At 39.5% G+C, this 24,025-nt stretch overlaps 2 protein-coding genes across 2 annotated transcripts; both read left to right on the top strand.

Annotated features, from left to right (window-relative positions):
- Positions 1-7,091: 7,091 nt before the first annotated feature.
- LOC119415701 (proteoglycan 4) lies at positions 7,092-11,465 on the top strand. The gene is made up of 4 exons (XM_037682868.1): positions 7,092-7,547; positions 7,654-7,809; positions 7,925-8,026; positions 11,349-11,465. Exons 1-4 carry the CDS (start codon positions 7,233-7,235, stop codon positions 11,463-11,465), a joined length of 690 nt encoding a protein of 229 aa, XP_037538796.1. The 5' UTR covers positions 7,092-7,232.
- A 195-nt stretch (positions 11,466-11,660) lies between these two features.
- LOC119415838 (ABC transporter F family member 4) lies at positions 11,661-23,995 on the top strand. Its single transcript, XM_037683016.1, has 19 exons — positions 11,661-11,715; positions 11,803-11,838; positions 11,924-11,986; positions 12,064-12,114; positions 13,399-13,443; positions 16,336-16,398; positions 16,492-16,602; positions 16,710-16,769; positions 16,975-17,055; positions 18,439-18,504; positions 18,587-18,640; positions 18,720-18,776; positions 19,353-19,403; positions 19,494-19,592; positions 19,669-19,716; positions 19,795-19,896; positions 23,544-23,612; positions 23,747-23,833; positions 23,912-23,995. The coding sequence occupies exons 5-19, from the start codon at positions 13,420-13,422 to the stop codon at positions 23,993-23,995; spliced, it is 1,056 nt and encodes a 351-aa protein (XP_037538944.1). The 5' UTR covers positions 11,661-11,715; positions 11,803-11,838; positions 11,924-11,986; positions 12,064-12,114; positions 13,399-13,419.
- Positions 23,996-24,025: the final 30 nt, after the last annotated feature.

Consider the following 24,025-nt stretch of genomic DNA (forward strand, 5'->3'; position numbering starts at 1 on the left):
TCCGCTGAGTGCAGCGGCTGAATGAACGTCCATTTGGGCAATGGATCGTTCCTGGCAGTCTAGTCCCATCTGAAGCTTAACTGAACTTTTTACCTCTTTCAAAGTCTGAGCTTTTGGAGAAATGGCCACGTGTGGCTGATGATTTTATGGCAGGCCATGTTATCATATAATTGGATCGCGACTGATCCTGACCCAACTAAAAGCCCAACACCATTCCAGCCCTCCCATCCAGTACATTATCATGACCCGGCCAGCCCCGAATTCGGCTTGGGTTAGAAATGACCGCTCTACTCCAGACTCTGGGACCTCTATTTCCAAAGGAAATGCATAATTTACTTTGATCAAAGAACATAACTTTGGACTACTCGGCAACAACCCAGTCCTTTTTGTCTTTAGCCAAGGTGAGGCGGTTCTGATGCTGTCTCTTGTTCAAGAGTGACTTGACACAAGGAATGCGACAGCTGAAACCCATGTCTTGCATACGTCTGTGCGTGGTGGTTCTTGAAGCCCTTACTCCAGCTGCAGTCCACTCTTTATGAATGTCCCCCACATTTTGGAATGGGTTTTGTTTCACCATCCTCTCCAGGGTGCGGTTATATCTATTGCTTGTACACTTTTTTTTTCTTTTCTACCACATCTTTTCCTTCCTTTCGCCTCTCCATTAATATGCTTGGACACAGAGCTCTGTGAACAGCCAGCCTCTTTACCAATGATCTAAAAGAGTAAATCTGGTCCTCTGGACATTCAAAAAACAAGACAAAGCAAAACAAAACAAACAACAATAAAAGCATGCATGATGATATCTTTAGCAATGACTTTTGGTGGATTGTCCTCCTTATGCAAGGTGTCAACGGTCATCTTTTGGACAAGTGTCAAGTCAGCAGTCTTCCCCCGTGATTGTGTAGCCTACAGAACTAGACGAGACCATTTAAAGGCCTTTGTAAATGTTTTAATTTAATTAGCTGATTAGAGTGTGGCACCAGGTGTCTTCAATATTGAACCTTTTCACAATATTCTAATTTTCTGAGCTACTGATTTTGGGGTTTTCATTGGTTTTTAGTTATCATCAACATTAAAAGCAAACATTTGAAATATATCGGTCTGTGTGTAATGAATGAATATAATATACAAGTTTAACTTTTTGAATGGAATTACTGAAATAAACTTTTTCTATGATATTCTAATTTTATGACTAGCACCTGCATCTCCTAATGCTCAATAATCCAGGTAGATAAACTTATCAAGGTTGAGTCGGGTCCTCTGAACGGATCCTTTTGTTGACAAAGAATCGGTCCAGAGGACCTGACTCAACCTTGTTTGATATAACGCATGTAGTTTTTAAAATTACACAAAGCATCAGGCTAAAGACTCATCCTGTTCTTAAAATTGGCAACTAGAATGAAAAATCTTGATTCCAACAGGAAGCAGTGATGAAGTTTTATTTATGGTTTTAAAAGTAGCAACATCACCCTGACTCTGCATGTTTGAAAAGCAAGAAACATGACTTCAGACGCTTCACTTGTCCTATGTAGTTATTGTTTGTGACGTTTGGTTGTCGTGGCGATGCAGAAGTGATGGACTATCAGCACCTCAGACAAGTGAGGGGAAAGATCTGAAATAAGACCTAAAATTCATTCAAGAGCTGTTTAGATGTTTAGGTCATCTTTAAGCCTTAGGTAGAAACTGTTAGATGTAATTTAACTACTTGCATTTGAACAATTTTAAGTGGAAGCTAATTCTACCTTTGAGTTTACAAACGGGTTCGTCTGCTCTGTTTTTGTTGATCTCCTTCAAATCTAACTCATGGAGAGCTTCACAATGTGAAGGTGTGTTTGAGTATGCAAAGCTGTCTGACCAGATTTTTGTCAAGTCACTCTGTTCATATAGGTGTTAAAGGTAAGAGGAGTGTCGCGTATCTTTAAAAGCACTTACCGTATTGAAACTAAACCAGCAGAATATTTCACATTTGTTTTAAACTCGTCAAAGCCAAAACGACTGCAGCTTTTTCAATGTGTGCTCTGTTCAACTTTTTATTTTTTTAAGAATATTAAAGGTCTATAGTGATCAGTTGTTTGTTTCTGAGCCTTTGCTCATTAAGTAATAATAACTGAGAGAAATGTGCAGGACTCTAACCAGCGTTCACTAACAGGGTGAGCTACAGCGATCAGTGGACGAGCCGCTGAGCAACACAAAGTGTCGGTCTCTGATTTAATACACAAACACTGACTGCTCAACACACACAAACGTGATTTAACAATTACACCAAGTGAGAAAAATGAACATTCAAAATTGGGGAAAAAAAAACAATTCTTCTGCAGCTGCTTTTCAACCCTTTATTTTTCTTTCGGCTGCTCCCTTCTTCAGGGGTCGCCACAGTGAACTAAGTCGTACAAAGACTTGTCAATTATTCTTTTTACGCCGGATGCGACCACAGCTCTGTGTGAAGCAGAGAGCTGCTGTTTAGGGCACCTGGGGGAGCTGATGGTGGGGGTTAAGAGCCTTGCTCAAGGGCCCAGAGTGAAGCAAATGAGGGTGGAGGCAGGTGAGGGTGTTTGACCTTTACCACCCACATTTTATGTTGTCATTCTACGGGGTTGAACCTACAACCTTCCGATCACAGGCTCACCTTCTCTAACCTCTGCGCCACCACTCCCCTTTTAACCTTTAAATTGTCAAATTTGAGTAACTTGTTTTCTTTTAGCTCTTGAACAGCTTTTAGTTTATCAAAACTCTGCAGTTATGTTTTGTTTTTTTTGCATTAATAAATTATGAAAATAAGGTCAGTTTTGTGAAGACCCTCCTGATCTTAAAAAAAGTTTATGTTGTAAAAGGTAGTCTTTGACAGTATATGGCCTGTGTGTCATTCAGAATGCATTCTTGTTGCAAATGAATGCATGAATGAATGAAAGCATGAACGAATGAATGCATTCATGCATGCTTTATTTATCTGTGAGGGAAATGAGGCACATGAGCAGACATAATGCATTGGCTTGAATGATGCTATTAAACATACTATAGTATAAACTTGCCTGATAGTCTTGTTTTTGTTGGTGGTGTTTCGTTCTTACCTGTTGTGATGTGGCTACATATCTGGCATTTACTAGCATTTTCTTGTTGCATTTCTTCCATGATCCTGTGCTAATGTCTGAACTTTTTTCTTTTTTTTTTTTTAAGTAGCCATTGTTTTACCCAACGTCTTGTTTTTGGATAGTCTTCTTCCTACTAGTGCACAAGTGTGTCATTCAGACAGAATTTGCATAGATAGCATGAATGTGTGGAGCTGCTGTTGGGTTACTGCTAGGACTGCACAATCAGTCAGTGCAATGTCAATATCCCTAAGTACTGCGTGGACTGAAGTAAACCAGAGGTCTTATTTCAAGTACCATTCATGTTCTGCTGCTAATATGATCTTTTTAATCAAGTCGGCAAACTCTCCCTTGCTTTAATGCACACATCTAATTTAGATTAGTGTAATTAATGAAGTGAGGGGGAAAAAGTGGTTTTATCACAGTTAATAGTGTCCATCCATCCATCCATTTTCTTTACCCGCTTGTTCCATTTTGGGTCACGGGGGTCACCGGTGCCCATGTCCAGCAATCACTGTGCGAGGGGCGGGGTACACCCTGGACTGGGCGCAAGTCCATCACAGGGCCACATAGAGACAAACGAGACAAACAACCATTCACTCTCTCACTCACACCTAGGGACAATTTAGAGTTACCAATCAGCCTAACATGCATGTTTTTGGTCTGTGGGAGGAAACCGGAGCACCCAGAGAAAACCCACGCATGCACGGAGAGAACATGCAAACTCCACCCAGAAAGGCCCCTGGACCGGGGTTTGAACCAGGGACCTGCTCTCTGAGAGGCATCAGTTCTACCAGTTGTGCCACCGTGCTGCCAGTTAATAGTATCAACATAATATTAATGTGCACATTTCAAAAAATTTCTAAGATCGTGCAACCCTAGTTATTGCCACCAAATAAATACTTATAGATAGATAGATAGAAAGAATAGGTTTTGTGTAAGGTATGTGACATTTCAAGGTTACTTCAGAATGTTTTTGACATGACCAATACATCTGTGGCAACATGGTTTTGTTGATGTCACATCTGCTAGAATGAGATGCGTAAAAAGGCAATTTTGGGACATTTGTTTCATATATCCTTCTTCTTCCTTCTCAGTCATCTGGGCTGCTTTTTAATACACCATATTATTTCAAGTTATTAGTGTTTTGCATGTATCTTAGATCCTTATATATTGTTTCGTTTTATCCTTTATATTTTGCCATTGTCACTTAGGACCCTGAGTACACAATTTCATTCCACCTCATGTACCACATGTGATACGAATGGCAAAGTGAATTTGAACTTCTCGCCACAGCGAGTCATCCTTCTCCATCTCACCCTGTCCTCATTCCAACTACCTCCATGTACTCTCTAACTGCATCCATATATCTCCTCTTTGTCTTTTTCCTGCCAGCTGCATTTCTAACAGCCTTCTACCAGTATACCCACTGTCCCTCCTCTGGACATGTCCAAACTATCTCAGTCTGGCCTCCCTAACTTTATCTCCCAGTTGTTCAACCTGTGCTGTACCTCTGATGATCTCATTCCTAATCTTATCCATCCTAGTCACTCCTAAGGAGAACCTCAACATCTTCATTTCTGCCACTTCCAGTTCTTTCTACTGTCTTTGTCAGTTCCACTGTCTCCAGACCATACAACATAGCTGGTCTCACCACTGTCTTGTAAACTTTTCTTTTGACATTTGCTGACACTCTTTTGTCACAAATCACTCCTGAAACTTTTATCCATCCACTCCATCCTGCCTGGACTCTCTCTCTCCCCTCTTACAGTTTCCATTTTCCTGGACAGTGGATCCCAAGTACATGAAGTCCTGCACCTTTGTGACCTCTGCTCCTTGTAGCCTCACTGTTCCACCAACCTCCCTCTCATTCACACACATGTACGCTGTCTTTGGCTTCCACCATTTGGTCTTATTAGATTTCACTCTTTTCTTTTTTCTCTCTCCTTCATAAGTCATTCTACACACAACCATCTGATGCTGTCTAGCCACGTTCTCCCCTGTCACAACCTTACAGTCCACAATCTCCCTCAGGTTTCCTTTTCTACACAGAATGTAGTCTACCTGCGTACTCCTTCCTCTACTCTTATAGGTCACTCTATGTTTCTCCCTCCTTTGGAAACGGGTATTGACTATAGCCGTTTCCTTTCTCTTGGCAAAATCCACTATCATTTGCCCTTCCTGGTTTCTTACCTTGATGCCAAACCTACCCATCACTTCCTCATCCCCTCCATTTCCTTCGCCAACATGTTCATTCAGGTCTGTTCCAATCACCACTCTCTCCTTCCTGGGAATAATCTCAATCACTTCAACAAGATCCTTCCAAAATTACCTTTCTCCTCCATATCGCATCCAATCTGTGAAGAACTAACATTTAGCATCAGACCTTCTACTTCTACCTTCAGGCACATCACCCTATCACACTCTTTTCACCTCTACTACAGTCTTTGCAAACTCCTCCTTCAGGACCACACCTATTCAATTGCTCTTTCTATCCACACTGTGGTACAACAGTTTAAATTCTGCTACAATACTGTGAGCCTTGCTGCCCTTCCACTTGGTCTCTTGGACACGTAAAACATCTACCTTTTTTTCTCTGCATCATGTCAGCCCTCTTTCTACCTTTTTATCTGTCATTGTCCCCACATTTAGAGTTGCAACCCTCAGTCCTACATTCTTGACATTCCTCTTCTCCCTCTTTGTCTCCTGACATGTTTCCATCCTAATGATCTTTGACCATCAGTAGCACAATTTGGCACCCTGTTTGTCAACAGCACCGGTGGCGGTCGTTGTTAACCTGGGCCTCTACCGATCCAGTAGCTTTGATGAACTCGTATAGTTTTGGCAAATGTTTTATGTTGGATGCCCTTCCTGACACAACCCACACCATTTACCCAGGCTTGGCACTGGCACAAGAATAACATAGGCTTGTGCTCCCTAGTGGCTGGTTTACAGCCATACAGCTCAATATGTAATAAAACCACAAGACAAATATGCAAAAGTGAGATGGGGGTTATTAAATCTAAAGCTTATGATTAGCCTTTGTTTTAAGGTTAGAGTATTGTTGTTTATGCTGTCATATTGTCTGATCCTTTCAGAATGGTGGACTCCTTCATTCAAGTTCTCAGGTATGTTTTGGAATTTATTTTGATCACATTATGAGAAAATGAATGCCACTTTTCTCTCATGCCTGATTTGTTTTTATTCATCAGAATGAAGTTTCAGGGGACTCAACCAGATCTAATCCTTTTTATTCATATTACTTGGTATGTACACTACACAGATTTCTACTTTGTAAAATTACTTTTTATTTAACATATCCCCAGTGATGTTGTGTTCTGGTACCAGGAGTCAACCAACAAAAGTCCAGAAATGGAAGGCACTGGAAGAAAATCTTCAGGAGCAGCAAATGGTTGTAGCATTGAAATCCCACCACCTGATTATGAGAGTTCATCCTTGGATCTTGGTTTTGAAAGTAGGACTGTGAAAAATGAAGACAAATCTTCGGAACCTTTTAACATGTCTCAAACCTATAAACATGAAGGAAATCTCTTTCAAACAAATTTTATAAATCAGAGTGCCACTGCCAATGATGATTTTCATAAAACACCTCTGAAAACTCTTGAGCCCACTGGCAGAAATACAGCTTCAACACAAAAGTCGTCTAAACCTCGGAATGAAAATGGCTTTAGTTCTCTAAAAGATGGACATGAGGATTGTTTCCATACAATTGAAAGTGTGATTTCGGAACGTCCTAAGGAGTTGGTTATGTTGGAAAAATCTCCCAATGTTTACTTGGACCCATTCAAATCACCATCAAATAAGGTCCAGTCTCCACAAACTGTAGCATCAAACCCATTTTCCCACACTGAAGCAGCAGAAGCAGACTTGTTTCAAACGGGTTCACTTAAACGCGATAAACTTTCTTATGATCGGGAAAACAAAGATACTCCCGATAAAGAGAGGGATATTTTTGGTCAGCCTTTTTTAAAAAATCTGGACATATTTTCAACTTCATCTGCAACTTCAATTGATCCATTTCCAAGTCCACTTTCAAGAAATTTATTTAACGTCTCCAATTTGGACGATCCTTTTAGTCCCACTCCCTCTAAGCAACAAGACTATTTCCAAGATGTTTCAAATGACATGTCAGACATCTTTCAGCCACGATCATTGGAGGCTAAAGTAAGTGAGGATCTGTCTGAGATGACCTCCAGTCCCATGTATACACCTTTAATAGACATTTCTTCAAATGTGAAGTTGAAGACGTCCGCATCAACAGATCTTCCCAAGAAAATGCCAAAACCACCTCCACCCTATAAACCAAAGCGTCCCAATACGCTAAAAGACGTGGTCTTGACGACTTCTCAAGAAAACAAACAAGATCTCCAGTTGACTCCCTTAAGTCAGTCCAGTAGTCTGCCTGCATCGCCCAGCCCTTCTTTAGGTGACTTAACTCAAGTATGTAATGACTCGCAAGTGGCCAGACAATGGTACAAACTTTTAAGGTTATTTTATATCATATGATGGATCTTGTCTATAAACTTTCATATGCCAACTTCCACAGGTATCAACTTTTAAACGTCCACCAAAGCCACTTCCTCGAACTCGACGCCACAGGCCAGAAATGCCACAGAATCCAGAGAGTACCCCACATCCAGCGAGTCCTCCACTTCCAGCAAGTCCTCCATATCCAGAGAGGCTCCTAATACCAGAGATTCATGTGAGTCGAATAACTTTGATTACAAATTAATCATGCAGTAGTTCTTAATTTCACTAGCATTATACGTTTTCACTTTGCCATATACATTGACTTTATGTCCTGTCTAATGTTTTAGATTGAACCTGAACCAGATGAACCACAGCCCCCTCCGAAACGGCATTTAAAACTACCCCCCAAGCCACCTAAACCAGTTATTCGCCTTAAACCAAAGACCCCAGTAAGTTGATTACATTTAATAAATGTTTGTCTGGTCAAAATGTGCAATGAGTGTGTACAATGACCCACCCTCAGACGCTGCAAAAAATATTGCCACTTGTTTAGTCTCCACACTAAAATCATACAGGATAATGGTGATTTCCACAGAGCTATGCTATGTGGAGCTATACAAAGCTTAAGCCCCCAGTATACGCCTGCGTACGTCTGTACGCGGAGGTACGAGCATACCCGTGCAGGACATGTACGCGCAAAGCTCAATTTTTACGACCGCCTACGCGTATTCTGTGTCGCACAATAAACTGCCCGGCGACGGACTGTTTTTTGTATGCAACACCAATGTATTAAATTCCTCTTCATCCCTGATCTGGCCTTTTCTTTTGTTGTTTATGCCAAAAGGCAAGCAATCTCTTCCTTCTCCGTTGATGCTATGACTGAAATGGTGAGAAATGAAGGAATTGAGGATCTGGAGATTTCCTGGTGGACTGGTCTGATGTGTGGGCTGCAGGACAAGCACTCCCTGTTTTTTTTATTTATTTTTTTTATATCTTTATATTAACAACATATAAACACAGAGTACTGCTGCATCAACAAATGACTACTGGGAGCTTAGGCATCACTCAGTGATGTCACACCCCTCAGACTTTTTGTGGTAAATATGACGAGGAAAATATTACTGACTCATGGTTTCAGTTTACAGCCAATAACAGAGACTTTAACATAAATGCCAAACCAACCCAGAACAGGAAAATAACACTAAAAACCCATTTTCACATCAGAAACATCATAAACAGTCAGAAAGCTTTCACACATAATTCTTACCCAGCATGCTTTGCAATGCTCACACTGTCTCTGGGACATGACCCTTGCACACATTTCACAAATTTCATACATTTTTACCTTAATACAAACATATGTATTACAGAGAGAATATTGATGATGATGATGATGCACAGCAACTTTGTAGTTATATAAATGTAGTTGACCACAAAGAGGATAACTAAAGTGAGTTAGTTCAATATAGTAAATGACATGAAGGAGACGACTGACACACAATGAATGCATCGCTCTGCTTCAGCACTGCAGAGTTCTGCACTTCCTCTTTGGTTCTGTTGGACAGGATTAAATTCTGAAAGCTCACCTCTGAACAGGATGCTTTGATTTTATGAGCAGTTTTGAGTTGTGTTCACTTACAACGTTGTCACATTACAGTCTTATAGTGTTAGCAACAGCAGTGGGTGATAAAAGTTAGCACTTTACCGTAGCTTCCGGTAATTTTTCTTATCTGTTTAGCAGTTCAACATTAGCGAAGTTGTTTGTTTTTTTTGTTGTTGCTGGCTAATTAGTGGTTAGTAAAACTAACTTTTTGATTAGCTGTGCCCACCACTGCTGAAATATAATTTATATGGATACTTCCTTACAATAGTTGTATGCTTTTGGTACAGTGTATTGAGTGGAGCTTTGAGATTCATTACAAACCTTAGTTTATGACTTGTGCTTTAATATTGAGTTGGATGATTTGGTTTGTCCCTTTTTACAGAATAAACCATTGGTTATATTCTGGACGTGTAACGCCAGTTGTATTCATACTGTGATGGTTCAGTACAGATGTTTTAACTTAATTCTAAACATCTGGGTAATCACTGCCTCGGTGTGGTTTTATTTAACTGCAGTTTGCTAACAGCGCTGACAGAAAAAGCAGGAAAATATACTTTTGGAACACTTTAAACAAATCATGGTAGGTTCACAATAAAGTGTAAAAGCAAACGTCTGCCTGTTTAATTCAAATCAGATGTCTGTGTGGGGGAAGGGTGGACAAAAATTGGTGTCCCTGATCGGGGACGGAGGGAATGAGACATGGTGTTGCATGTCTGGCAAGCATTTGTATCATATGTGACACTTTTGAATAATGTGGCAATTCATTGGCAAATTTATTCAGTATCCCTCACATCAACCTCATTTTCTCACAACGGCATTAGACTACTGATGGTTTGCGTTTCACAGTTTTAATTACGGTAGTTTAATTATTTTCACATTGTGAAATGTTATTTACCTTATTATTTTGCATGTAGTTTTGGGTCATATTTTTTGATTCAGGCACTTTTTGATTGTTAGTTTTTTGTTAAACTATTTAATTTTTTATTAATTTTATTATTTATTTTCTAAGGTGACACCATTCTCGATGCCTTCTGAATGAAGCCTGTGTGTTTCTCTTTTAATATTCAGATAAAAGACAGTAGAGTATTTTTTTATTGTATAGTGAATTTACCAGTTGACAAATGGGGCAGCTGTGGCTGAGTGGTTAAAGCAGTCATCCTCCAATGGGAGAGTTGAAAGTTCAATTCCACCAGCAGAAGTGTCCCTGAGCAAGACACTGAACCCCTCAATGGATCCAATGTGTGTCCCATTGGTGTCTGAATGTGATCTAAAGCACTGACCATCTTTATAGAATGATTTGTTCAGATTATCTTGTAGAGATCCAGTAGAGTGCTGTATGAATGGGTAAATGAGGGCACAGATTGTAGTGTAAAGAGCTTTTGAGTATATTGATTAGATAGGAAGGTGCAATATAAGTACAGTCCATTTACAAATCTTACGTTGCTGTACTACGTGCTACGTTAGACCCTCCCTACAAACAAAAGGGTGGTTTTATTTTATTCCCATGTTTTATTTTATTTTTTGAGGGAGAGGGGTCTTTTCTTGAGAGTTTTACTCTGTAAAATAGACGGAACAAAGACAGCAGCATTTGTTAATGTTCTACCAAAGTCATACTGAAGCTAGTGCTGCACTGTGCAGTCGGGGTCCCCCTGATCATTCCCAGAGATGGCCTAAAGTCATAGTTTGACTCCCCACACCATGAATCCAGGATTAATGCTGGTGCGTTTCTCCCAAACATTGTCAGGTTCGGTCTGCTTGTCTTGGTGGTAAATACAAATGACTGTCCATAATACGTAGAGCAAATATTCCTCACTGAACATGAAACGACTCTCCATCAGTTACATCATGAGGTGGAACACCACTCCAAACATAGTCTTCTCTGCTCTGGTTTTACTGAGAGCCTTGAGAAGGTGAACTTGTACTCCACATGATGCCAGTTGCTGGGACACAGTGTTGGATGGCTCAGGGTTTATACATACACCGATACCAGTACTTGACTGGCACAGATGTCATGGGGTTTCTTAATACCCCATGACATATGTGGGGTATTAAGATGTCATGGAGCCAGACCACACCAAGGAAGGATAATCACAATAAAAATAATAATGATTATAAATGATCAATTTTACATTTTTCCTTTTAACGTCTTTATTCATTACATCAAACAGGAGATGAAACCAGTGGATCCTGAGAACTATGTGGTCATTGAGGATGTTTTGCTTACTGGGCAGGTATGTTACTACAAAATTGTTCAGGTTAATAATGGTCAGGGAGTGAAGGGTTGACAGTAACATGGGAATGTTTAACTGTTTATTACACTCACAACTAACGAAAATAATAAATTTAGCTATGAAGAAATTACAGTTATGGCCAAACACAAGCTCTCCAACTATTTAAAAAAAGAATGTTACTCGAGTGTTTGTACATAAAACGTAGAACTGTTTTATGTAAAGATTTATTTCTTTAAAAAAATAGGAAAGGTGTGTAGAAGACTGGCCTGAAGACAGTCCTGAGCTCAACCCCGACTTTAAACCAGTAAGACAACAAATATATTTCATCATATTTAACAGATTTTATGCACATTTGATTGCCTTACAAATTGCTCTTTTCTATTTCTTTTAGTCTGGAAAATTTAAACTAAGAAGGGAGTCGCTGAAGGTCAAAGGAGATTCAATTAATTTTGTTAAAAATGTACATTTTAAAATCGAGAACAAAATCTAAAGTTTTCGTCTGCTGCTTTTAGGTGAAGCTGGATTCTGATGGAGGAAGTAGTGAGGATCCAGATATCTCTGGAGGTCACGCGAAGGTACTCCTTTAGTTATTTACTGTTTGTTGCATTTTAGAAGCTGTAGTTTCACCTCAACTTGTAAACATATTTTTCAGAAAAAAAACAGGAAGTTGCGAAGGTCACTGCTGTCCATTAGAAGAGCAAAGGTTTGTGAAATCCAACAGTCTCTCTGTGGCTCCTTCCTTTGACCCAGAGGTGCCCAAAGTTGGCCCGCCAAGCTGTCCTCGTTACTATATTAAAATTTCCTTTGAAGAATTTACGTTTTCACTCAATAATTCCTAGGCCTGTCACGATAACAAATTTTGCTGGGCGATTGTCTCAGAAATTATTGCGATAAACGATATTGTTTGAAATTTGACTAAATGGTAATTATTGTCAAATTTAAGAAGAAATGTTGGTAAATTTGTTTTGAGTGTAGTACCTTTTTTTGACCACCGGATAAGACTTTTTGAACCCAAGGATGGATGGTGAGGAAACAGCAGTGTGTGTCTTTAAGAAAAATGAGAGGGAGGGCCCTTGACGTGACATGGGCTGTCTCTTCGGCTCTCAAAATGGCGGACGCTCTGTGTGGTTTGAGCTCTTTAGCATAATATTTTTCACACAAATATTTTAATTTAAAAAAGTAAACAAGTTCTCAGCTTCTTTTTGCAGAGAAAAACAACTTGTTACATGAAGACACGGGTTTCAACAGTGAATTTTGGAGATTTGACAAGACGGAGGTTTTTTACGGAGGTCGGCCAGTTAGCTTAGCTCGTAGCTTAGCTTCTGAGCTTAGCTTCTTTTAGCGATCCAAAAACATGATTTTGGACGGTTAAAACTGATTTTAAAGAGAAAATGAGGGGCCAGTGTAGAGCACCTGAGTTGAGCTTTTTGTCATCCATTGTCCTCAGAGAAAAACACGAATAAACGATAAAGCCGATAACTGAAGATGAGGGCAATAATTTTCATTTATCATGCGAATAATTGATTTTATTGTTTATCGTGACAGGCCTAGTCATTCCACCCATTGTTTTTAATGTTAAATGGAAAAGTTGTCCCAATAACTAGATATGGGACTGTTTATGTACGTTCATATTATTATTGCTATTAAGTTGTGTTGCTGTTGGACATGTGTTTTTTGACATTTTGCACTACATATAATTATACTGAAATGCCAGCATTTCAATATTTGTTTTAATTTCTTATATATGACTTACTTGTTATATGTTCTGTAATGTTCTTTATACAGAATGGAAGGTTAAGCAACTGTATAATAAATAAATGGAATTTACTTAAAGATTTGCATTGCATTTGGCCCAAGCCCTCTGATAGATTTAGATTTGGCACCCTCAGGTAAAACGTTTGGGCACCCCTGGTTTAACCCAACCCATACACTGCTTTGAACGTGCGTTGGATGTTTGTCATGATTTTGATCAAATTTCTTTTGTTAGGACAAGTTTCCTGATGACACCATGGATGATGGGAAATCACCAAAGGTAAAGGTCAGTTTGTCAAAAAATTAAATGGAAATGTGCAAATGAGTTGGGCCCTCTTTACAATGGATGACGACCTTGCTACTAGTGTAGTGTAGGGAAAAAAATGGCCATATATGGATGGTCTTTGCAGGCCCTGTGAAGATTTTAGGGGGTGATAAAGAGCACAGTGGACTCATTACATGCGATGGAGCATGTTTCAAGCGTGCACCAATGTTATGGCTGTGTGATGGCAGTGAGGATCTATGGCCATCTATGTGACATGAGGCCACAGATGCCTCATGTCTGGGCTCTGACTGTGATTGTGACAAGATCTTGGCAACATTCTTTCAACCTTTATACAGGTTAGTCTCACTGTCACAAAGACTCATGTTCAAGAAAGACTTGTATTAGTCAAACAGATGAGGTACAGACAACAATAGACTGTACACAACAAGAAATTGCAAATAAAATTAAAATGAAAGTAGTGTAAACTGTAAAATCAAGGTGCCTTATAATTTACCTTGTTTATACGTTATAAACAAGGTAAAATACTAAAAACTAGAATATATTTGCTTTGATTTTTCTAATGACCTTATCAAATGTTTAAAATCCCTTAAAGAGGTCAAGGTTGACAGCTTCAGATCTTGTTGCAAGGTGTTCCAGGTTACAGGAGTATAGTAAGAAAAGGCCTTTTTGCTGAATTCAGTCCACACTACGCTGCAGGTAAGGAAGACCTGAGCGCACGCCGTAACTGCACTGACGTGACATGTGGGAGGAGATGTAAGAAGGCAACTGACCAAGGAGTACAGGGTGCAGTAATGGGTACAGTACAAACAGTTATGAACCTTAACATGCTATAGTAGACAGCATCTAACATCTGCAAGCAGTTGGTAGGGGCATTCATGTAAATAATGTCTCCATAGTTAATGGCCAGTAGGAAAGTAGTAGTTGCAATGCGTTTTCTGGTATTCAGTTAAACAATATCGATTTCTGAAAAAGAAGCCCAGTTTTAATTTCAGCTTTTTTGTCAAGTTTTCGACATGCGACTTAAAAGAGAAATGTACTTTAAACAAAATTCCCAAGTATTTGTAAGAATCCACAAACTCAATAGGAACACTGTGCATGGATAAGATAAGAAGGACTGTTGGCACCAACTTTCTGTTTGAAAACAACATCCCTTTTGTTTTATCACCAGTTTGAGATGGAACAAATCTGACTGGATGATGTCAAATGCAGACTGCGGAAACTGGAAAATCTTAGCAACTGTTTTAGCTCGACAAAAAACAATTGCATCGTCAGCATAGACATGTAAGGAGGCATCAAGAAATTTCTGACCTACATTACTTGCTGTATATAAATTGTGAAGAAAGTGTGTCCTAAGACTGAGCCTTGTAGTACACCATTATTCAGAATCAGTTTCAGAATCAGTTTATTATTGCCATGTCAATGAACGAGGTTCACAAACTAGGAATTTGCTTCGACATAAGGTGCGAATAGTAATAAAGTAAAATAAAGTAAAAATGAAGTAAATATGAGAACATTACACAAGACATTAAGACCTGTGTACACCCACAAATAAAGTAACATTAAAAACATAACATAAACATGTGTACACCCATACAATAGAAAACAATAAAAAAGCTTAGAAAACAGTACAGATGGATATTGACAGTTAAATGGCTAGAAGTACCATTTAGGAAACAGCTTGGTGGCAGCATCATCTAGAGTTTTATTTTATTTATTTTTTCTTTCAGCTGCTCCCTTCTTCGGGGGTCGCCACAGTGAACTAAGTCGCACAAAGACTTGGCGATAATTTTTATGCTGGAGGCCCTTCCTGACACAACCACAGACTACTGAGCTACCACAACCCTCTGTGTGTGGCAGAGAGCTGCTATCTAGGGTGCCTGGGGGAGCAGATGTTGGGGGTTGGGGGGCCTTGCTCAGGGGCCCAGGGTGGGGCAGATGAAGGTGGAGGCAGGTGTGGGTGCTTGACCTTTTCCACCCACATTTTGATGTCTGTACCGGGTGTTTATACCTGCGATCTTTCGATCACAAGCTCACCTTCTCTAACCTCTGTGCCACCACTCCCCGACCTGGTATCATCTTCTAGAGTAGGGTTCCTAAATGAGAGACTAAATTAGTCTTCTCTGGTCCGTGTTTATTGTTAAATTTCAAAACGCTGTTTTTAATCTAAAAATGATTTCTAGTATTTAATTCTCTCCTTGTGGCTTCACCTGAGCTTCTGCTGAGTACAGCAGAGATCACAGTTTCCTGAAACGAGTCTAAAAACTCTTTACTGTCACTACTATAGAAAACTGAGAGGAAAAATAAAGATTTTTATTCAGACCAGTGTGCAGTTTAAATCTTAAAATCTCAAAATGTTCAGGGACAGCAGCAACTGTTAGTCTGTAAACTAAATTATCCCTAGAGACGTAAAAAAAAAAAAAAAAAAAAATGCAATTCTACCCAAAGCCTGAACTGGGCACAGAAAATTAATTGATCCAAGAACCTACTTTGACTGATCTACCTAGAGTCATAACAGCGTCATAATTTCTGTCACATTGTCGATGGTTTTGCCCCAATCCAGCCACATACTAATGTCTATTTGGGTATGGAGAGAAATTTGTAGTGTAGTTATTATGAAGAGAACAACTAAAAACATTTTGGACAAGGTAAGTTTTTTTTTTTTGTTGTTGTTGTTGTTTTTGTTTTGTTTTTTTAGGATTTCCTCACAGAGAAGACTGCATCTCAGTCTGATGGTTTCTTTAAGGCTGGCACACTGTTGGATTATTTATTTAATCTAAATCTGATGCGCTCTGTTCTCTACCTGCTACCGTCATATGCTTCCCTACTGAATATTCCCCTTCAGGTGTAGATAAAGGCTCACCTGATCTTATCCTTTTTCTTCTCTAGGATGTTTCAGGTTCACCCACAGGAGAAAACGAGGACGGTTTTAACAGCAATGTGGACTTCAAAGTATGATTTTGCTTTTGTTTTTGTGTGTTTCTTCCACATTCATGAACTGAGATTTATTTGTAATGTTTTTTTTGTTTTTTTTTGGTCCATTAGAAAAAATATCCTACCAAGTCCAAAGTGAATAACTTGTTTCGAAGAGCGTCCACTGCTTCCACTGGGATTAAAGGAAAACACATGAACGGACATTTACCTCAAGAATTAAAGGTGGGTTATAGAAAATACGAACTTATTTATTTTTTAATTTTCTTTTACAAAGCTGTATATGTGCAGAGAAAAAGTTTCCTACCTCACAGCCTAGTTGTCTCCAACAGAACCGTGATGCTGATGAGATGAACATCAAGAAGAACAGAGTTCATCGGCGATATTCTGAGGTATTTTTTTGTTAGAAAAACCGAAGCTGCATGTGTTTTCAACATGTGTATTTATGAATGAATAAAACAGTGTAAAATTAATCCTTCAGAGTCTCCTGCCAGTATGTATTTTGATAAATGTTAATAAAGACAAACGCATTAATTTATTGTACGCGCACTAAAATAGGACAGAAATAAGAAATGTGATTTATTTTTCCCCTGTCAGAGGATAACGCTGGACCACAACTACATTGAAGAAGAAGAAGAAGAAGAAGAGGAGGAGGGAGGGGAGCTCGCGAATAAAGAGGTGGACTGATTATTATATACATACTAGAACGTTCCTGGAGAAACTTTGACGGGCACTGCCATGTGGCGGCCATTTAAAACATTTTATTTGACGGTACTTTGTGTTGGGGTTCGCTCTCAGCTACCACCATACCGAATTTCAGCTCCGTATGTGTAAAAATAGCCGAGTTGAAGCCATTTAAATGTAGCTTTAAGAGATTAAATGGTTGCTCTTTACCTTCTGAAGCACTTCATGAAAAATCCATGTCACCTACTGCTCAATCAGGAAAACTGGTGGAAAGACGACAAATGCCTACGATTTGATGTACAGGAGTATAAGTAAGGGGGCAGACCTTTTGGGTGGCTGGTGCGGGACCGGCGGTCCGATTGAACGGTCCAATAGATGAAAATGTTCCGGGTGGGCTCCGGAGGGTGCGCAGGACCTTTGGCTGTGCACGTCTCCCTGTGAAGTCCTTGTGGGCCGGCTACCATCTCTGATTCACCGATGAGTCTGGAGGTCCGATTCTGCTCCGGTTCTGTTCCAGTTCCTGGTGGGTTCCGTGCGGTTCTCTGCATCCGCTGGGCGCTGAAGTCACTGTAATAAGGGTCAAACTTTGTGATCAGATCAAAACTTTCCCTCTAGTATTTCAGCAGAAGGCAATGGGTCTTCTGGGCGGAGCACTGTTGGCTTCTGGGAAATGTAGTCTATGAGCAGGACTACAGTGTAGGCTTATTGAGAGAAAACTACGAAATGCGCCTGACCAAAGTATTATTTTTTCGTTCATTTTTTACTGTTCAGTATTCCATACTTCCAATCATGTGAGTAATAAAGTTGGCACTCGTGTAAAAAAAAAAAAAAAAAAAAAAAAAATTCTCGTGTTCTATCTTACTTTGACAAACCGCGAAAGAGCGAGTCAACAAAGTCGAACCGTGAAGTAGTGAGAGACTAATGTATAAAGCATGTGTATCTTAAAGGATGTGGCAGAAGGAAGAGTTGTTCGATGACTTACTGAGTTTTGTTCAGAGACTTCTTCGCTGTGGGTCATGTGACCTCACTGTGGCAGTTAGAGGCTAAGAGTTCTGTCAGTGTTTTTCAATGAGAAGAACGGTGAAACATCATCACCATGGTAAATCGCAATACCAATAAAAGTAGTGGCGCACATCACGGTGCTGAGCCGGTTTTGTTATTAAATCTTTGGGGGTACATATTGCGGTTCGGGTCACATTAAAATTAAAGGAAGAGTAAGATATAAAATTAAGAAACCCTAGTCAGGTGGATAACAATAGGTGCCTTTCAAGGCAGTCACCAAAAACACAAATGATGAAAAGTATTTAAAGAACTTTCTGAACAGAATTGAGAATAATGTGCTGTGCACATTATTTTACAATCCACATCTCTCTGCAGAAGAAGAAAGGCAAAGTGAAAGTCAAGTTTGTGCCACAAAGAGGCTTTGCCATCACTACGGAGAAGGTATTGCATCCCAAACTGCTCGACGTTTCACTGCTGTGCATGCAGAATGCATCATTTTAACATTTGCTTTAATTCTTAACAGGCTGAGGATGAACCTAAAGGAGCTCATGGATACACGCCTCGCAAAGGCTCCAAGGTATAACCATACACTGTAGAAGATGTTTGCTATGAGGATATTCAAACACTGTTGCATGATGGGATTTTTACACCTATAGGAAAAATCACTTGAAGACCTTGGTGCGCATGGCTTCACGCCTCGTGACAAGACTAAGGTAACGATCCGCTTCAGTTTACAAAATATTTAAACAAAAACTTCTGCACATGGGGGTAAATATGTCGACAAGATGACACGATGTTAGTTTGCTTAAGAGTGATTAACCTACAAATAGATGTCCTTTAAAATACTGTTAACACCAAAAACCTGTGAAAATATTGAGCTTTTAGGGAGACTTCCTTGAGAAGATGAACACAAAACAAGAATAGCTACTGAATAAAATAAATGAAAAATAAAAATGAAGCAAATGTCCCCAAATGGCAACCTAGATTTGTCTTTTCATGGACAAGACTTTAGTCAGCACTTCATAAATGGTGGGAAAAGACGAGTGCAGTTTTCAACCTTCAGTTCATGTATAATGCAAGGTGGGGGGAGTATCATGGTTTATGGTTGTTAAAACCAATCCCTTCACATTGTACAACTAGAGAAGCACGTGCACTTCTGTTTCTGTCATGACTTGATGAAACTTGGATTATGGTTTATAATCAACCAGTGCATAAAAAGAAATGCATTCTGAAAATGTTAGGTTAATTTCCCTATAAAGCTAAACTTTATTTATTTTATTTTTTTTTAGTATTTGAATGAAGATGAGATGGAATACATAAATGTTGAACTGGCTTCGAAGGTAGTGTTTTTATTTTTAACCAGAAGTTCCAGTTTATTCAAGTCGTACAGATTTCCCAACATTCAGCACGTTTTTAAATCTATTGCTCAGGAAGCTTTCATGGATTTAATGGAGGACGATGTGCAGAAACCACACAGCTACTCCCCAGGACTAAATGGAAACACTGATGGAACCCTAAAAAAGAAACATGTAATTTATTATTAATTTCTAATCGGATAGTTTCAGCATGTCCATATTTTATTTATTTATTTATTTTATATTACAGAAAAATGCAAAGATCAAACTTCCATCTGCCGGTCATCGAAGTTCAAAGGTTTGTGTCCATTTCTGTGAAAAGCAAAAGCTTGTTGGGACAAATGTCTCAGTTTAGATGTGTTTGTGTGTCATGTAGGAGAACGTGCCGGAGGACGGCAGCGTGCAGAAAAAAAAGGGCAGCGTTTCAGCCGAAGAGCTGGACGATGACGACTTCTATGGGACGGAGGACTGTAAACCGGTAGGTTTCTGTGATCAGATGATCAGCAGCAGTTTGTAACATGATCAGATGATCAGCAGCAGTCTATAAGACACAGCAGGACTCGGAGCACTGAAAGGTTTACAAAAACTCATTAAATAATTCAGATCTGTTGAAGTGGAGTTCTGTGGAAACATTTAAAAGAAATAATATCTTACCCGTTGCAGATGACTCTTTGAACGATGTCGGTTTGGATAATTGTTAGTGCTGACCAGAATAACCAGTTAACAGCTAGTTTGAGCCGAGCCGAAACGTCACCATTATGAAACCACTCCAGTGTCAGAGGTTCCTCAGCGCTGGATGTGACTCCAGTTTTTACTCTTGCCAGCTGTTTTACTTTACACACTTACATGGAGTTTTCTGCTCGTTTGTAAGTGTAAACTCTGGCAGTAGCAGCTAACTGTAGCACTTCTGGTGCAGCCTGTAACACACATCACATGTGGTACATGAGGTGGAACGAGATTGTGTACTCACGTTCCCAGTTACACCCAAAAACAGTAAAAATATAAAGTATAAAAAAGTATACAAGGATCTAAGATATATGCTAAACACTAATAATGTAATGATACGATGTATTAAACAGCAGCCTGAACATGAGTCGTAGTGAGCAGATGGGTATGAATATAACAGCTTGGAGGCGAGAGATCAGCAGCATGGATAATCAGCAGCACAGATAAGTTATGTTATATTGTTATAATATATCTGCCAGGAAACTGTGCAATGTAAAGTAAAGAGTGGTGCAAAGGATTTTAAAATAAAGTTCACTTTAATGAGAGTTCTGTAGACTGCAAGAATCCTCTCTGGTTTCTGTTTGCATGGACTGTCGGCTCATTAATGGTGCTGGTCAGATGCTACAGCAGCTCCCTGTGTAATCTGTGACATCAAGTACCTGGATATTAGACGAGCTGAACTTTGAGTACAATACAGTTAATGCTGGAGTCGTCGTTTACCAGTAAACAGGAAAAATATTGTCTCCAAGAATGTTTGTTGCTTCGGACCTTTCAATGGTTTCTGGTTCATGGTGTTTCCAAAGCTGATGACTCGGGAAGAGAAATGTGATTGTTGGACTCTGGTTGAGTTGAGTTAGCTTCAATCAGACAAATGTACACAGGAACATGTGTACACGTGTTTTAATATAACACGTTTTATTAAAAAATATTTTTAAAAAGAACCATCACCATCCTGACATTCTCTACTTGGAATCTAAAAGTGGGTTTTATCTAAAATTAGCAACAAAAAAAAAAGTGTAGATAACTTTCTTTGACCAAGCCAGACAGTGAAGTGGTAATAACTTTTTAAAGAACATTTTGATTTTGAAAAACAAGACTAAAATAACTGATAGTTGCCAGCTAACGGCAGCTAACTAAAGTAAAATTACAACAGCTGATAAAATGATTCATCAGGCCTGCTTATACAAAACATGGCGGATCATCGGTTCTCTTTGTGTTCTTTCTCACGGAGGCTGGGACAAAGAGCACAAATCAGAACAAAAAGACTGGAATCAACACTCATACCATTTATTAATTCAGCTCAGTTGCTGGACACTACTAGTCCTCTGCATTGTAGCCAGAGCTTGAGCTGTGTATTATTGAACCCTTCAATAAAATCCAAGTCCTTATGGCCCCGGTAACATCTCTTTTGTTTAAATTTACATGGACACAGGCATTGGAGGTAATTTTCCATGCCATCTGACACGTTGTTTGCCGGACATCTGGGACTTTCATTCAACCTTTATTTAAACAGATAAATCACATTGAGCCTCGAAGACTCATTTACAAGTGAGACCTGTTTGGACAGACAAAAACAGTGGTTAACTGGACACATGTAGGAAATTGGAGGCGAAAAAAAATTCCTAATAGACTTTTTTCTTGGCTGAGAAAAACCTCTTAATATTGAAAAAACACTTCGCACAAACAAGCACATATTTACGTAGGCATTCTGCAGAGCATAAGAAGGAAGAGACGAGAGCGGTCAACAACGTCTACAGATGCTCTCGAGGTCACTGTAATCAGTCAATGTCCTCCGGTGAGATCAATAAACATTCTTGAGGTATGTCTTTCGCGGTTTCCCACAATACTTGTGACATCATCCCTGACATACGCAATCCAATCAAAATGTACTGTAATTTCTGGACTGTTGGACGCACATGAATATAAGCCACACCGCTAAATAAGAGATCAAAATTAATTTTGTACATATATAGGCCACACTTGTCTATAAGCCGCAGGGGTTCATGTTGTAACATGAGATATTTACACAAAGATTTTTTTAAAAACCTTTTAATTAAATGCGTACTGACCCACTGCTCCACCTGAGTGTATCTCAGGTGCGATGGGTTAAATGCAGAGCCAATTTCACCATTGTATGGGAACATACAAGGATGACGGCACATAACACGTTATTAACATACACAAATATGTACAGTGTTTTTTCTGAACAGTGCCTTTTAACATGGATGGTAAAATAAAATAATACAGTAGCCTACCAGGAAGTCATTGATTGCCATCGTCATAATCACCTTCATAGATATCCATCTATATGTATAGTGCCATATTAATGCACTCTGTTCACATACACCCCCCCCCCCCCCACTGTGATTTGTTCTGAAATTTCATTGGTCAGATTTTTTTTTAATTTTTTTTTTAACCTTTATTTATACAGGGAGTTTCGCTGAGTCACGACGAACCCCACCACCACCATGAGAGACGTGTTTTAGGTAGTTATGTGAGCGCCCGGGTGTCAAGTCAGTCCAAATTTCTTTGTAGTTTACATCACATGTGGTGGAATGAAATTGTGTACACAGGGTCCCAATTACATCAAACAATAAAATGTAAAAGAAAAACAATAAGATATGAACTAAGAAAAACATTGAGAAAAAACACATTAAGAACTAGTAGCATAAAAACAATGCCACAAACAGCAGCACGAACATGAGTCTGTGTGAGCAGATGAGCACGAGTGAACACAGCAGCATGAGATCAGCAGCATGAGATCAGCAGCACATAACAATCAAGTGTCATTACATTGATTATTCTGGTTAGACATTCATGAGTCTTAACAGCTTCAGGGTAGAAGCTGTTCCTGAGTCTATTGTTTCTACACTTGATGCTCCTCAGCCTCCTTCCTGAGGGGAGCGGGGCAAAAAATTGGATGTGCTGGGTGAGTGGGGTCCTTCATGATGCAGGTGGCCCTCTTCCTGCATCTGAAGGTGTAGATGTCTGTGATGGTGGGGAGGCTGACTCCAACAGTCGGTCGAGGCTAAATGTTTTGGTGGCATGAAGCTTGTTAGCCCGTAAAAACAAACAAACAAACAAAACATAAGTTAGCTGCAGTATCGTATAAGTCGCGGTGTACAAAGTGTGTGTGTGGAAAAAAGTAACGGCTTATAGTTCAGAAATTACGGTAATTATTTTTCTGATTCAAAATGATTGTTCAAAGCGAGATTGTTCAAAGCACTATCTACAGCAGGTAAGATAATTACATTGAACCTTTCCACAGAAATCTTCAGATGATTGGAGCTATATCCTTTAAACACTTCTGTTTAATCAAACCATTCATTTTTTTTATTTTTAACCTGCTGCTCTGTCTCTGTACAGAATCATGTTTGTTGTTGTTGTTTTTCCTGTCAGAAACATTCCAAACACAAGATTTCCGCTCCTGTACCACGCAAATCCAGAACATCTAACAAACTGAAAGAGGTAAGTTCAGCTACTGCACAGTGCACACCTCGGCAGACGTCCAGTGCTTGCTCGGTGCACGTCTCTTTAAGTTTCCTGCATCATTCATCTGTTTGTGTTGCTGCGGCTGCTGGACTTTCTGCTCATTTCTTCAGGGAGGCTCTGCTGAGGACATGAGCGGCATGAAGGGTCCTGATGAGGCGTACGATGAAGAGCAAGATGAACCGGACTTCTACAAACCGGTACTCTTCATGTTCTCACTCAAACATGTCCCCTGAACCTGGACGGCTCACATAACTAAGAAATTGTGTTCTCAACAGAAAAAGCAGTTTAAGTTGAAAGTTCCCAAAAAGTTCAAGCACAAGGTGAGTCTGGACAACTTCATCTTGATATTAGTTCTTTGAATATTAAGATGCTCACGTTTTACTGATGTC

This window comes from Nematolebias whitei, chromosome 1, assembly GCF_014905685.2.
Source record: "Nematolebias whitei isolate Nwh7 chromosome 1, NemWhi1, whole genome shotgun sequence".
NCBI classification, from domain to species: Eukaryota; Metazoa; Chordata; class Actinopteri; order Cyprinodontiformes; family Rivulidae; genus Nematolebias; species Nematolebias whitei.